This window comes from Camellia sinensis, chromosome 14 (genome assembly GCF_055761805.1).
Source record: "Camellia sinensis isolate YWXY chromosome 14, ASM5576180v1, whole genome shotgun sequence".
Lineage (NCBI taxonomy): Eukaryota > Viridiplantae > Streptophyta > Magnoliopsida > Ericales > Theaceae > Camellia > Camellia sinensis.
In genome coordinates this window covers 135393707-135410510 of record NC_138974.1, presented here as the reverse complement: position 1 = coordinate 135410510, position 16804 = coordinate 135393707, and the positions used below count along the sequence as shown (strand labels likewise).

Here is a 16804-nt window from a genome sequence, read left to right as displayed (position 1 = left end):
AAGGAATATTGGAATCCTAAAATCACTTCTCCCCTGGATGTTGTGCCGACATTTATTTATCTATCATTATGCCACACTTTGAAGCATGACATTACAATAGTTTTTTTTTTTTTTTTTTTTAATAAAGAAAAATGGGTGCTCCTTGAAAGTATCATTACAACCCTTAACCTCCGGTATTATGGTCAGATTTATTCCAATTCAAAGAAAATGACTCGCCGCTAAGATAAGCGGAGAATGCATTAACAACCAATATAGGAAATTGAGTCACAAGCAAAAAACAATGCAATTAGCTTCACCAAATTAATAAAACGCTAATTGTGTCTTCAAGATTCTAGCCTTACTCACCTGTATGGAAGGCCAATACCTTTCCGCACCACCACCACCCCAGTGGTGACATGAGTCCTATGTTTCATCGGTTCAATTTTGTCACTGTTCTATTTTGATTCATTGTACCCCAGCGTGAATATAGTAATACAAAAAGATTTTGGAGAAAAAAAAAAAAATTGTTGAAAAAAGGGAAAAATTGTACTCCAGACTCTAGTGATGTTTTTACAAAATATTTTTAAAATAATAAAAAAATTATAAATTAAATTATTAATATGTATAATTTTTTTTTTCTTTTTTGAAAAAGTACCCTAATGAGTAATTTTTTCTTGAAAATATATGGCATCCTCATTTTATGAGCAACAATTTTCATACTTTCAAGAAGTCAAAACAAATTTCATACTTTAACCAGTAAAACTCTTGCTTTCATTATATACACGATTAACAAATGAATGAATCTTCAAAATAAATTAAATTAAAAGGTACATGGCCACTTGTTGTGTTGTTTTTTTTTCGTCTTTTTTCTTTTTTCTTTTTTTACAATCTAAAAAAATAATCACAAATCTTCAACTGTACAATTCTTGCCACGTCAGCAAACATTTGGTCCCACAATGCGTGGCAAGTTGTGGGGATCTCCACGTGGTTCTCAAATTCCCTCAGAAATAGGCTCAAGAGCTGGCCTCCACTGTCGGTACGAGTTCCCCTTCCCCAACCGCTGACCGGTAAAGCCGGTATCATTTCCTTGAAAAACCGGAAGCGAACCTTCTTCAACTTTGTCACTGGACCCCTCAGTCTCCGTCGGCAAAACCTTGGAACTGCGTCGTTTGGGCCGCCTCTTCTCACAGGCCGAGTCAATCCGCGCCATCTCCGATTCCGAGACCACCGAGTTGATCCTACTAGCCGGAACCAGCAAGTAAACCTTCGCCGGAGACAATTCCTCGTCGGCTTTCATTGCCGGAATCCGACGAGTTCGGCGGATCTGCATCGCCTGCGATACGACGTGGCCGGGCTCATCGAGCATGATCTCGGCGGCTGTGATCGGGAGTTTGATTTGTTTGAGAATTCCAGAAGCGTCGATGAGGATCGCTTCTGTTTGGGGCTGTACAGAGATACAGGATTTGCAATTTCCCATAATTGATTGTATATTTATGACAATAATAATCGTAGGTTTATATATGTGTATGTGTATAGTGAATTTCACTTGTGAACTATGGAGTGTTGGTTGATTTAGCTTCTTGTAGCAAGAGTAGATGATGATGATGGTCTTAGTATTGGGGATGGGTATATATAGAGGCGAAGAGACGCAGTCACAAGTGAGGGAGAGGGAGAGAGAAAGAGAGAGGAAATGAGGGGGGAGAATGTTGACTGGACGCGTGTGTTTAAGTTACTTTTGTTTTGTTGGACTTTAAAATCAGGCTCAGCTGCCACTTCATTTGGATGTGTCAAATACGCGGATAATTTCTTTCATTTGTTTCTCAATTCTAGTTTAGTGGTCTTCGACCATATTTATGTGTATCGACAATGTTACGTAACTCAAATTTTGTAGTTTAAAAGTGATTCAAATGGTCAAAACAACGTCATTTTGAATACAGAACAACATAAAAATGGCCAAAACGATGTTGTTTTGGCCATTTGAACCACTTTTGAGCCACAAAATTTAAGTTACGAGACATTTTCCTATGTGTATATATATATTTTTTTATTAAGAAATGACTTTATGCAATAATAAAATTTTAAACATTCGAAACAAAATCTATTTTAATAATATTGTAAGTATCAAAACATTGAGTAAAAAAAATATTTAATTGTTAATTTTTATGATGTTACTTTTTCTTTATTTTTTATAAGAAGCTCGTGAGTAGAGATTAAAAAAAAAATCATGAAATTGAGTGGAATAACTGAGAAATATTTCAAAATCTTTAATATAATTTAAGTAAACTTGTAAAAAGTCAAAAAAAAGTAATGTAAAAATTACACGTGTTATGAAATAATTTCATTTTTCATTTCAAATGAAATTATTGGTAATTTATTTCAATTACAAAAATTTTTAAATTTTTTTTTTAATAGACACTAAAAATAATTTAGTTTTAAAATTTTTATATAAACATAAACAAAAATAATAATAAATATAAACGCCACTAAACGGGCCTAATACTTATAATAATTTCATGAGAAGATTGTATTAGTTATTCCTTACTCTCTCTTTATCTTTTTCTTTTTTTTTCATTTAGGACTCATTCTTTTTTTTTTTGCTTAAGAAAGTTTCAAAGTCGTTTGCCAATGGAATGCTAGCTTATAAGAAGCTCTTAATCTTCTGAGAGGGTAATTTTGGTGAAAATTGGGCCAAGTTATGAGATGGTCATTATAGCCCAAAGTACGAAAGGCTGGGTAAAAAGGCCGTAAAATTACTCCGACCCAAGAGAGGTAGAAGATTACTCCGGTCCAGAAGCAACTTGGAGTTAGGCCGATCTCAGAGTTAGTCCGGTTATGACGTATTGAGTTTAGAACGGTCAGAACCTTACTACTCGGTAGCTCGGTCTAAACATACCATGGTTTGTGCATAAGAGCGCCGAGATAAGGAGGAGTAAAAGGAAGAACCGAACTAAGGATAGTTCGGCCTACTCTACGGCTCAGCATAGCTATGATTACTTCGGTCATGTTGGAGTCCGGCCATGGTAATAACCATCTCACTTGGTTTAAGCAGTGAGGGGGGTGTTGGAGGATAAGGATTATCCTTCAGGAGGTTAAATCCTAGGAGGACTCTGCATGGACGAATAGAAGTCCTACTAGGATTGTGCCACACGAAACCTATAAAAGCTCACAAACATCACATTTGGAGAGGTAACACACAATTTTGCTTTCTGAATACACAGAGTTTTCCCCTTTTTGTCAAGTTTACTGACTTAGGCATCGGAGAGGTTTCCGACACACACCCGCCGGCTAGCTCACGTTTGTGTTTTCAGGTGATAAAGCGACGACGTACAGAGGAGCGCAGACTTGATCAACAGGATTATACGAGAAGGTTTATTTCTTTCCCGTACAATTGGTGCCGTCTGTGGGAATAATAGACAAGACAAAACCTCTTGATCAAACTTTACCTCTTGAAGAACAATGGCGCACAATAAAGAATTACCACAGTCCGCCATCAACGGGCAAACACCAGATGGGGGGGCCAGGCGTGAAGGACTACCTTCTATCCCTCCCATGGCAGATTTGGAGCCCCAACGACATAACACCAGGAGGGATACTAGGGGAAGACGGACACACAGCCCCCGTCACTCTCGTTCACAAAGTCCTGACAGGCAAATACGGAGGATTGATCCTCAAGTTCTGGAGGACCGCGTGAAGGAGCAAGACGAATTAATAAGGAAGATGGCGGCCGACATGGAAGCCTTGAAGCGCCAGATGAAGAAAAAAGAAGTGGCGACAGGAGAGGGGCGCAAAAACAAGACGCCCCCTCTCCACTCAAAAAATCGTAGTAGGAATACCACACCCTCGCAAGGAGAGAGTAGAAGCCTCAGGATAGGCGATACTCAATCCAGGTCTTCCAGAACTCATCACTCCAGGTCTGAGAGGACGAGATCTGAAAGATCATACACTGAAGGAAGCACGTATTGGCCCTCACATACGCACCAAACCAGATCTAGACAGACGGAGTTACCCAGATCATCCGACTTACGAACCGTGCTCGAAGAAAAAGCACGATGCAAGGAGGATGCCAGGGCACGGGATCCACACTGAGTTTCTGCCTTACAGCGGTTGGCTCCTCGGACGCATGGAAGCGTCGAGGTTGGAATGCCAATACCGCGTCGTGCCTACGAACCAACGGACAAAGCATTAGCAAGGCTGCAGACTTCGTCGTTTGTTCCAGCGATTGAAAATGCGCCCCTACCATCAGGCTTCCTTTAGCCCAAATTCACTACATATGAAGGGAAGACGGACCCCTACTCACACTTGAGCCACTTTCGCCAAGTTATGGCCGTATACAGGCGAAACGAGGCCTTAATGTGCATACTCTTCCCATCTAGCCTTGGCGACCTAGGCTTGACTTGGTTCGAGAAACTTCCAGAGGGCAACATAGCCTCTTGGGCGCAATTGGCAGAAGCCTTCGTAACAAGGTTCCGAACGAACACTAAAACCCCGGTGGAGATTGACCAATTGCTCTCCATCGACATGGGCGATAAAGAAACCCTAAGATCCTACAATAGTCGCTACTGGGAGACATTCAATCAGATTGGGGACTGCCCCACCAATCTCACCATTGCACAGTATAAAAGAGGCCTTCCAATTGGGAACAGACTAAGGGACTCAATCACCATGACACCGCCCCTCACCATGGAAGCCTTGATGGAAAGAGTGCATCAGCACATCAGGGTAGAAGAGGATGGCAAAATCTGGGGCGCCCACAGTACCAGAAAAGAAGACCTCAGCAAAGGTCAACACGGTGGATCGAAGTAACAGAAACGGACGTGACAGACGAGATAACGGAGAAGACCCGGATAAAAGATGGTTGAAAATCCGCGCTGCCATAACCACAGTGTTCAAGAAACCGATATATCGGATTCTGAGCAAAATAAGAGATGAGCCTTTCGTCAAGTGGCCAGCCAAGCTGGGAGAAGCACAGAAAGACTACGACGAAAGATCGCGATGCACCTTCCATAAAGAAAAGGGGCACCGCACTGAGAATTGCACACCATTGAGACAACACCTGGAGGAGTTGGTGGCAGCAAGACATTTGGATAAGTACATTGAATGAGGAACGCAACCAGCTCCCCAGGATCACAATAACCCCAACGGGATGCCAGTCGACGCCCCATCTCAAGGCGTTATTAATGTGATACATGGGGTCTTTGAACCTGAGCGTGTATACGAGCTCAGAGGATCAATCAAAAAGGCTAAACACTTAAGAGAGGTGCTAAGTGCCCAACCTGCCACCAAGAAGGGAAAGACAGAGGCAACAAACGTCATGGCTTTTTCAGATAAAGACTTAGGACGGATATATTGCCCTCACAATGATGCCCTGGTCGTCACTCTCCGAGTCAAAGATTTTGACGTCAAGCGGATTCTGATTGACCAGGGAAGTTCATGTGAAATCATGTACTACAAAATATTTAAACAACTGAAGCTACAAGACAAAGACTTGGCGCCTGCTGTATCTCCCCTAATTGGATTCAACTCCATGCCAGAATGGCCAGTCGGCAAAATAATTCTTCCAGTTAGAGCAGGAAGCGTGACGAAATAAGTGGAGTTTTGGGTATTGAAGGTCCCCTCCACTTACAACATCATCTTAGGCAGAACATGGCTGCATGCCATGCGATCGGTGGCGTCATCCTACCACCAAGTAATGCGGTTCCCCAACAACACCGGTGTAATTAAAGAAGTCTATGGAGATCAGATCATGTCAAAGCAATGCTTTGTCACGGTGAATGGCAGTCGCGCTGCCAAAAGATACGTTCATTCGATGGAAGAACCTAAGAGTAATGAGCTATTCGCAGATGTCGACAAAGCGGCGGATCAGAAAGCAGTGGAGGACTTGGTAGAGGTAAAAATAGATGAAAAGAACCCGGATAAGTTCTTTTTGCTCGGCTCGTCGTTGACCAGCATTGAGAGATTAGAGGTCTTGGAATTCCTAACCTCTAACATCGAAGTGTTCGCCTGGACACCCTACGATATGCCAAGCATTGATCCAAACTTCATCTGTCACCAACTCAGTGTCCACCCATCTGCCAGATCAGTCATTCAGCGCACTCGCAGATCGGCACTTCACCATGCCAAAATAGTGACGGAAGAAGTAGGTAACCTGCTGGAGGCAGGAGCAATTAGAGAGGTGCACTACCCGAAATGGATCTCCAACACGGTCGTAGTGCCAAAGAAGAATGGCAAATGGCGTGTCTGCGTCGACTACAAAACAGTCAACAAGGCGTGCCCAAAAGACAACTTTCCTCTACCACGGATAAATCAACTGGTAGACCTAACGGCGGGGCACAACCGACTTAGCTTTCTAGATGCATACAGAGGCTACCACCAAATCGCCATGCATGAACCAGGCCAGGAGGTCACATCCTTTACAACTCCGAGAGGACTATACTGTTACAAGGTCATGCCCTTTGGCCTGAAGAACGCCGGGGCAACATTCCAACGAATGGTCACCAAGATGTTTGAACCATTGTTAGGAAGAACGATGGAGGCTTACATTGACAACATGGTGATCAAAAGCAAGGATGCAAATGACCATCTCAAGGACCTAGGAGAGATGTTTGAAATCCTAAAGAAGCACAAGTTGCGCCTCAACGCATCTAAGTGTCAATTCGGTGTAGGATCTGGCAAATTCTTGGGCTTCCTTGTGACCAACCAGGGTATAGAAGCAGACCCCTCCCAGATCAAAGCAATCCAGGATTTGAAGAGACCAAACTCAGTAAAAGAAGTTCAGCATCTCACCGGCATGGCAGCTGCACTCAATCAGTTCATAAGCCGATCGTCAGACAGACTACGACCATTTTTTCAAGCTTTAAAAGCCAAGTTCGAATGGGACGAAGGATGCAACCAAGCACTGGAAAGCCTGAAAGAATACATGTCCTTCCCACCATTGCTGGTCACCCCAATACTAGGAGAAGAACTCTTCCTATACCTTGCAGTCTCTCAGCACGCAAATAGCGCAGTGTTGGTCCGTGCGGAAGGAATTCAACATCTGCCCATCTATTATGTCAGCAAGACATTGCTGGGAGCCGAAACAAGGTATTTGCCACTGGAAAAACTGGCATTAGCCTTGATGATGGCCTCCAGGAAATTGGCACACTACTTTCACTCCCACACCATAGTCGTCCTCACAGCATTCCCACTAAAAGCTCTGTTTGAAAGGGCAAACTTTTCTGGGCGAATTTTAAAGTGGGCAGTAGAGTTGGGACAATTCGACATCAAATTCCAACCCAGGACCGCAGTAAAGGCCCAATCTTTAGCAGACTTCGTCGCAGAGTTTACTCCTGGAAGTCATCATATCTGCCCAATCGACCTAACTAACACAACCAAACTAGGGATGGAAGTTGACGCAGGAATAGCGCAACCCCTAGTACAGGATACTCAGTCAGACGCCAAGACAGATCAAAGCAAAGCAAGGAAGGAAGAGCCAAACCATACTACACCAAATCAAGACTCACCAACAAATAAAGACTTGATACAATCAGATAGCGAGGGGCAGACAGCAAGCATGGACCTTGAAGAAAACACCAGCGACATTCTTGATCCCACAACATCATCTGACCCCTCCACTTGTTGGAAGTTGTTCGTTGGAGAGATATGGAAGCTCTTTGTGGATGGAGCATCCAACCAGCATGGTGCAGGACTTGGCATAGTCCTCATCTCTCCAGACGGCTTAGTAGTGGAGCAAGCAATCAACCTTGGTTTCCCAGCATCAAACAACGAAGCAGAATATGAAGCACTTCTAGCAGGACTCAAATCAGCATACCATATGAAGGCCACCGAATTAATGGTCTACAGCGACTCACAGTTGGTGGTGAACCAAATTTCTGGCGACTATGAAGCAAAGGATGATAGGATGGCCAAATACCAAGAATTGGTCAGAACATAAATCAAGAAATTCGAAGTAGTTAGGATAGAACAGATAGGCAGGGAGGAGAACAGCAGAGCAGACGAACTAGCAAGCTTCGCCTCAATGGCAGACACCTCCATCCCTCATCCACTACTGATCGACTACCTACCTAGACCAAGCATTGAGGACCCCGAAGCAGAAGAGGTATGTTGCACAGAACTAGGCCCCTCATGGATGGATCCCATCATACTATTCTTGAAAGATGGAGTCCTACCAGAGGAAAAGAAAGAGGCCAACAAAATTAGAGCAAAGTCATAGCGATTTTGGCTCTCCCCATCTTTGGCATTATACAAAAAGTCATTCTCAGGACCCTATCTAAAGTGTGTCCACCCTAGCAAAATGGAAGCATTCTTGTACGAGATACACGAAGGGGTGTGCGGAAGCCATCAAAGAGGAAGATCGCTAGCTTACAGGGCCATTTCACAAGGATACTGGTGGCCATACATGCAGGCAGACTCAGAGAAATATATGAAGAAGTGTGAGAAATGCCAAAAATTTGCACACCAAATACATCAACCAGCAAGAGAACTCCTACCATTAACTAGCTCATGGCCTTTCGCAATGTGGGGCTTAGACATAGTAGGACCACTTCCAACAGCACCCGGCAACAGAAAGTTCTTTCTCGCAGCAACAGACTACTTCACAAAGTGGGTGGAAGCAGAAGCATTAGCATCAATCAAGGAAAGAGATGTGAAGAAGTTTGTCTGGCAAAATATCATCACTCGGTTTGGAATACCAAAAGCCCTAATCTCAGACAATGGCACTCAGTTCGACGGCAAAATCTTCAGAGGCTTTTGTGAAGAGTACAAGATAGAGTTATACAATTCTACACCGGCGTATCCTCAAGCAAATAGCCAAGCAGAAGCATCAAATAAAGTTATCCAGGATGGACTGAAGAAAAGGTTAGAAAATGCAAAAGGCAAGTGGGCGGAAGAACTTCCTCATGTTTTATGGGCTTACCGCACCACACCTCGACGATCAACAAGAGAAACACCATTCTCCTTAGCCTACGGAATGGAAGCAGTAATCCCACTGGAAGTTTGCCTCCCCACAATTCGAAGCGAAAATTTTGATCCCGACTGGAGAGGCCATAACATTGGAGCTCGACCTCACCGAAGAAAGAAGAGAAAGAGCACTAGTCCACATTGCCTCGTATCAACAAGAGTTATCCAGGAAATACAACAAAATGGTGCATCCAAGACAATTCAAGATCGAAGATTGGGTACTGCGCAAAGTGATGGGAAACACCTTGATACTAGGAGATGGCAAGCTAGGGCCTAACTGGTAAGGTCCTTACAAAGTAGTTGGGTTACCAGGCAAAGGGGCATACCACCTGGAAGACAAGGATGGCAAAGCAATCCCTAGACCATAGAACACCGCCAATCTCAAGTTATTTTATTTTTAGCTTTCCTCTTTCAAACGTGTAATTTTTTCTTTCCTCAATAAAACAAATCGATTCTTTTCAGCATAAGTTGTTCTCTATAAAAGTTAGCTTTAGTGAAGTTAGGAATATTGCAAACATTATTCTAAGTTGGCTGGAAAAAACTAACTTAGAGGTTGGCTGGACTAAACCAACACCCCTCCTAAGCCCAGGATAAGGATCCAGGCTGCAGGACGTTTGGACGAAATAACCAAACACTTTATTCTAAGTTGGCTGGAAAAACTAACTTAGAGACTGGCTGGAATAAACCAACACCCCTCCTAAGCCCAGGATAAGGATCCAGGCTGCAGGACGTTTAGACGGAATAACCAAACACTTTATTCTAAGTTGGCTGGAAAAACTAACTTAGAGGCTGGCTGGAATAAACCAACACCCCTCCTAAGCCCAGGATAAGGATCCAGGCTGCAGGACGTTTGGTCGGAATAACCAAACATTATTCTAAGTTGGCTGGAAAAACTAACTTAGAGGTTAGTTGGATTAAACCAACACCCTCCCTAAGCCCAGGATAAGGATCCAGGCTGCAGGACGTTTGGTCGGAATAACCAAGCATTATTCTAAGTTGGCTGAAAAAACTAACTTAGAGGTTGGCTGGATTAAACCAACTCTTTGTACTCTTCAGCCTAAGTAAGGGTATGGCTGAAGAGTGGTTGGCTGGATTGAACCAACTCTTTGTACTCTTCAGCCGAAGTAAGGGTATGGCTGAAGAAAGGTTGGCTAGATTAAACCAACTCTTTGTACTCTTCAGCCGAAGTAAGGGTATGGCTGAAGAGTGGTTGGCTGGATTAAACCAACTCTTTGTACTCTTCAGCCGAAGTAAGGGTATGGCTGATGAAAGGTTGGCTGGATTAAACCAACTCTTTGTACTCTTCAGCCGAAGTAAAGGTATGGCTGAAGAAAGGTTGGCTGGTTTAAACCAACTCTTTGTACTCTTCAGCCGAAGTAAGGGTATGGCTGAAGAGTGGTTGTCTGGATTAAACCAACTCTTTATACTCTTCAGCCGAAGGAGGGTATGGCTGAAGAGTGGTTGGCTGGCTTTTTACTCTTTGTACTCCTCAGCCGAAGTAATTATGTCGGCTAAAGAGTTGTTGGCTATTAAGCGTAGTTAGATTGACCAGCTAAAACCAAGATATCAGTTGGAAGTAAAAAGATCATGGAAAAATCATTACAAGTACAAACATACAGATCAACCGAAGTAAGAGTTCAAAACAAGAAAAAGGAATTTTTCATTCATCAAAGAGCAAATACAAAAGGGGGGTCCTTAGCCCGGTTACAAGTCCAAGAAAAAAAAAATACAAAATTAGTCAAAAAGATCATCGAGATCGGCTTCAATTTCAACACCAACTCCGATTTCAGAGGGACGAACAGTCTCAGTTGGAAGCATGGTCTCTGTTGGAAGCACATCTTTGGTTGTCAAGTTTTCGACTACTGGCTCCAACCGAGCTAATTGATCGTTGACAGCCACGTTGACAACCGGAGTCTCAGTTTGCTCATCTTCTTCTTCATCGTCAGACGCATCAAGAAACTGTTTCTGGAGGTCGGCAGCATACTCCGCCAGTGAGGCTAGAATGAAATACTGCGGAGCATTGTAGACATCGGTGTCAGACCCACAACCGAGCTGCTCCACAGCACCCCTCCAGCCGCATTTGAAGAACAAGTCCTTCGCAGCTTCACACTTTTAGATGTACGCAGCCTCGCCATCCTTGAAACCCTTCACCACGGCGTCCTCAACCTTCTTCTTCAGAACTGTTATTTCGGCGTCTTTAGCGCCCTCAAGCTGTGCCATCTCCCACAAATATTTGTCTTTCACTTAGGTAACAGCTCGCCGTTTATCACTGTCAGCCGAGGCAACTAGTCCGGTTAAACGTGTTACCTCGGCCTCCAGCTCAGCCATCATTTGTTGAGAACGTTTTAGTTCGGCAGTCTTGGCTTCGGCTTCTGCCATGGCATGCCTGGTTGTCTTACGGAGCTCCAGCACTTTCTTATGTGCAATGTTGTTCTTCTGAATGGCCTGCAAGAGTAGTGACTCTCTTTAGCCGGACTGACAGTTGAGAAAAGTTAGACAAAGAAAAGGGAGAGCCACTTACCAGGATCATTGATTTTGTTGATGACCGGATGGCCTTCAGTTCGGTGTTTAGTTGTTTGTTGTGGTGCTCAATGTCTTTTGGAAGGCAAACACTCTTGGCTAGATTGAAAGCCATCAAGTGATCCTTCTCAGCAACAACCGAGTCAGTTTCTTGAATATCTCGGTTTTGAAAGGTAAGACATGGAGCCCATTTGAAGGAGTCAGCTCGGTCAGAAGACTCCGACTGTGGGATTGGTGAAGGGATGGATTCGTCCTCATCCACAAGTTGTTATTTGGTCGGGGTAGATCGGGCGCGCTTAGAGGGGCGTGATGAAGAAGGCTGTTGAGAAGGAAGGGCCATAACGGCAGGCTGCGTTTGACTTGGTGGCGGTACTTCGGGTCTGTTGGTCTCGGTCAAGAGGGCCCTGACTCTATTTCTTTTGGCCATCTCCTCTTCAACGGTTAGTGGGATTAGTCTGATTTCCGGCAAGGTTGGGTCCGGTTCTGGGGCCTCCTCTAGCAGAAAGTCAGTCACTCTCGCTTTTCGGCGGCCGCTATATCTGTAGGTCGGCTCGAACTTTAGTAGCTTAGCCCAACTACGTTCTGGATACCGTAGTGCGGCGCGCAAAGTCGCTAGATTGGAGTAGCTGTATAGAGAATAGAGGTGGGCAGAATCTGCGAAAGAAGACAACTGTTAGTTCGGCTAAAAGATTGAAAAACCGAAATATTATAAAGCACGCATGAAAACCGAAGTAAATATACCGGGTTCTCCTTTTTTCCAGTTTATACGTCGGCCAGGGTTCTAGGCTTGATGATCCTCAAAGTTCCCAGACACTCAGAAAAAATCGTCATCGTTTAAGTCTTTATCCGGTGTATATTTTATTATCTTCTCTCGGCAACGACGTATTCTTAAATAGTAGACCCACACATCTTCTTTTGAACCAATGGAATATTGGTGGAAGATTTCGGCCAGACCGAGGTTGAGACTGGCTTGGCGGTTTAGTTCGGCTATTCCCATTATTATACGGTATGAATTGGTGGACAGTTGGGTTGGACATAGTCTGGTTTGCCTAAGAAACTCACAAATCAAGGGTTGGACTGGAAATCGTAGTCCGGTCTCAATTATGGACAAGAGGGTGAAGGGGACAAAGCCTTCATTCCCCCAGGGTATGACATCTTTTTCTGCCAGGGTAAGGTGTACATCGTCTAGTATGCCATAATCCCTTCGGAATTCGGCTAGACCACCTGGCGTCTCAACTAGATACCTATACTTCCCCATTTATTGTATAATTTACGAATAAATTAGTTCGGTCCAAAAATTGTGCTCAGTAGCTCGGTTGAGCGCGCAGAGGAGTGCCTGGGCAACCTAAGTCTGCAAAGTAGAAAACAAAGGGGTTAAGTACAAATCATTGGACTGTGCTACAAAATAAAAGTAAAAAATAAGAGCCCTACTTCGGCTATGTGGATGCTTCAGGTCTTATCTCGATTTCTGCAAGGTGATTGGTAACTCGGTCTGAGCAGGGCTTTGTTAGTTCGGGCTTGGCAAGCGTCTAGGAATCTTAGTATGCTAAGTGCAAACCTAGTTCGGTTGGTTACCTCGGCTAAGGTCTATCAAGAAGTGGTTTGACTTATTCAAAGCTACTGGTGTAAACATGAAGTGTTAGTCCGATTACAAGCTAACTAGACTTTTTACCTAGCTTAAACAGTATCCTAGTTCGGTTGCATCATGATTCTGGATCAAAAACTAGTTTTCTATAGGATATTACATGTACTCATGTGTTCTATTGTTAAGTTTTTTCCCTAAAAGTACAGAAGCAAAGCAAAACAGAAAAAGTGTTTGCAAAAAGCACACAAAACAAAATATGGATTGAACAAATACGACAGCAAATAGAGCAAGAAAAATGGATTTGCTTACCAGATTGAAGTAGAAGACCTGGATATGGAAGCAACGACAGTAAAAGAGGCACACGAAACAAGCTTCACAGTTGCACAAGTTGGAGAACAATGGAGCTTGATAGAAAGAATGAAGGAAATAAGAACTACAGTGGTGAAACCAAAGATGAGGAGATTGTTTTGTGAAAAGGACGAAAGTGGAAGAGCGAGAACTGTTCAAATTTTGCGTAGTACGAGGGCGGCGGGACAATTGTAGAGAGCCAATCAGTGCCTGCCACGTGTCATGGGAAGAAGAAACGATTCAGTCGCTGTGATTGAAGAGACGTTTTGACCGGACAAGCAGAGCCCGGTGTAAAATTAGCTCGGCTGAAAGGCTTAAGAGTTTTAGCTCGGGTGGAAAGGCTAAAGGGTTTTTTAGCTCAGCTGGAAAGGCTTAAGAACTTCAGCTTGGCTGACAGACAGGTAATCCCAATCATGCTGTGCAGATGGAATTAAGGGGCAATTGAGAGGGTAATTTTGGTGAAAATTTGGCCGAGCTATGAGATGGTCATTATGGCCCAAAGTACGAAGGGCTGGGTAAAAAGGCCGTAAAATTACTCTGGCCCAAGAGAGGTAGAAGATTACTCCGGCCCGAGAGAAATGTGAAGTTACTCCGGTCCAGAAGCGACTTTGAGTTAGGCCAGTCTCAGAGTTAGTCCGGTCATGACGTATTGAGTTTAGAACGGTCAGAACCTTGCTACTCGGTAGCTCGGTCTAAACATACCATGGTTTGTGCATAAGAGCGCCGAGATAAGGAGAAATAAAAGGAAGAACCGAACTAAGGATAGTTCGGCCTACTCTACGGCTCAGCATAGCTATGATTACTTCGATCATGTTGGAGTCCGGCCATGGTAATAACCATCTAACTTGGTTTAAGCAGTGAGGGGGGTGTTGGAGGATAAGGATTATCCTTCAGGAGGTTAAATCCTAGGAGGACTCTGCATGGAGGAATAGAAGTCCTACTAGGATTGTGCCACACGAAACCTATAAAAGCTCACAAACATCACCTTTGGAGAGGTAACACACAATTTTGCTTTCTGAATACACAGAGCTTTTCCCTTTTTGTCAAGTTTACTGACTTAGGCATCGGAGAGGTTTCCGGCACACACCCGCCGTCTAGCTCACGTTTGTGTTTTCAGGTGATAAGGCGACGACGTACAGAGGAGCGCAAACTTGATCAACAGGATTATACGAGAAGGTTTATTTCTTTCCCGTACATCTCCCATAACCTTTTATCTTGTGCACACAAAATGTCTGCCTCACAACATGTGACTATGGGCCACCCCTTAATCTCCTCTCAGTTACATGCCTCATATTGTTGGGAAAATGGTTAATATAGGTATATTTTGGGCCGACTTTGAGCCCAAAATTGAGTGGGTCCTAAACGTCTTTTGGGATGGGTCCAAAGAGGTGAAGTGTTCCTTGCCGCATGGCAAGTCACATGGGGAAGACGGTTTGTCAAAACCATTTATGAGTGAATGGGAAGATGACGTCGTTTTCGGGTTCGTAGAATAGAACATTTAAGTTTTAAATGTGGGTTTCCTTGTGTAGCTTGTCCCACATTGATACTTTAAGAGAGTTTATTTGTATATATAATCTCTAGCCTACAATACTTGGGTTGGGCCCCAAGGGGCACCCCAAGTTTGTAGAAAGGAGGAGTTATGGACAAAGTGAATTTGGACAAAAATTCTTGTATTAATTTTTTGGACAAAAATTCTTTTGAATTTTTTCAAAATTAATTACGGGAAAATTTAATTAAATTCAAATTTGAATTTAATTTATGTCCTAAATTCTTTCCTTGATCAAATTCCATACAGAATTTCGGACAGATTCATTTCAAACTGCCAGTAGTTAGTTATAACAGATTCAAACAAGCTGCAAATTTGTTTGTTTTTAAACTGCATCTGTTTAAAAACAGTTTACACCTGTTCACCTCATATTGGTACCTATTCAGGTCTATATATTATAGACTTGTTCCAACAGTTTGGGATTGATAAAAACATCCAGAAAAATTCTATCAAGACAGGTTTTAATCTGTTGAAATTCGGACAGATTCAAATCTGATCTGTCCAGTTCCAAATCTGTATCTATCCTAAAACAGTTTCATATCTGTTTGGCAGGTTACACACATGTTGGGACAGAATTTTGTGCCTATATATACCAACATTTCCAGCAGTGTTCTGTATCCGAAAATAGTCTGAAATTATTGCCTCATTGCTGTCCAGAATTTTCTATTTTTGTATTATTCTTCATATTAGATTTAGAATAAGATAAAGAGAGTATAAGAACACAAGGTTCTAGTTCGCCGTACAAATTTGTGTGGAGTGCTACTACAAATTTGTGAAGATCATTGTGTCCTGGGAGATAGACGCCACTCAACCGTAAGCACCGTAGCGGGGCGAATCTGTCTTAGGAACAGAGTGTCACATACTCGACTTGGTCTTTGAATTTTTAATTCAGTTCGATAAATAAATTCGGTACGTTATTTATTTATTTGTTTGGCTTTCTTTTAATTTATTTTATTTACACAGAAGATTATTCCAACAATCTTAAGACAGATTCGAATTATTCTGGTTATAGAATTTTTCGTTTGTTTCCTTTTCTCTTTCTTCTTTTAAGAAAATTATTTTCTGTAGATTTACAAAATAATATTCTGGTTGAAAAAATAAATAGTGATTATATTCTATTTGACAGATAGTAGTAATATACTGTCTATTTTCTTAGACAACTAGTTGTACGATACTGGTGTCATTAACTGTACGGGGAGCAAATATTTCGGCAAGCCCGTACTCCTTTCTTCCGAGCTCCGTTTCTGTCCGATCACCTGCGAGCAAATAACGGTGAGCTACCCGGCGGTGTGTGGCCGGAAAAACCCTCTGACGATCAAGTTAGCGCACACCTTAGGATAGAGAGAGAGAGGGAGGAGTGTTTGAGTGTAAGAATTTCCTTACAAAGTGTTCCTGTGTCTGTATGGGGGGCGCAGACATGCTTATATACCCTTCTGCGCCCCAAATCTACTCCTATTGGTCTCTCGACACGTGGCTCTGTTATCCCATCTGTTAGCACAAATCTTGCTATACATCACCTAACCCAACTGCCAGCCCACTCTGCTGGGAGCACGGCAGCCGGGCAACATTGTCTCGGGTATCAACAGCCATACCGAACATGCCCAAGTGCAGTTGATGTCGTAGTTTCCTACTACTGGGCTTAATTCTAGCCGTGCTCAACTGTATTCCGGCGAAGCTGAGCGGGAGATTGGTGACGCCGGTCAGCCAAAGTCCTTCTCGGCCAAGCTCCAAGCACAGGCCTTCCTACCGGGTTAAGGTGCGCGCATTACAACCTTGCAACGCGTGAGCCGGGGAGCCTCATCTAGGCTGTTCCTCCACCTGTCCGCCCTTCACGGAACCGAGATCAGATAACTCGGTTCTACGTGGGCTTT

At 43.3% G+C, this 16804-nt stretch overlaps 1 protein-coding gene across 1 annotated transcript; it reads right to left on the bottom strand.

Moving 5' to 3' along the window:
* Positions 1-970: 970 nt before the first annotated feature.
* Positions 971-1456, bottom strand: LOC114313422 (uncharacterized). Its single transcript, XM_028259808.2, has one exon. It carries the CDS (start codon positions 1454-1456, stop codon positions 971-973), a length of 486 nt encoding a protein of 161 aa, XP_028115609.1.
* Between the last annotated feature and the right edge of the window lie 15348 nt (positions 1457-16804).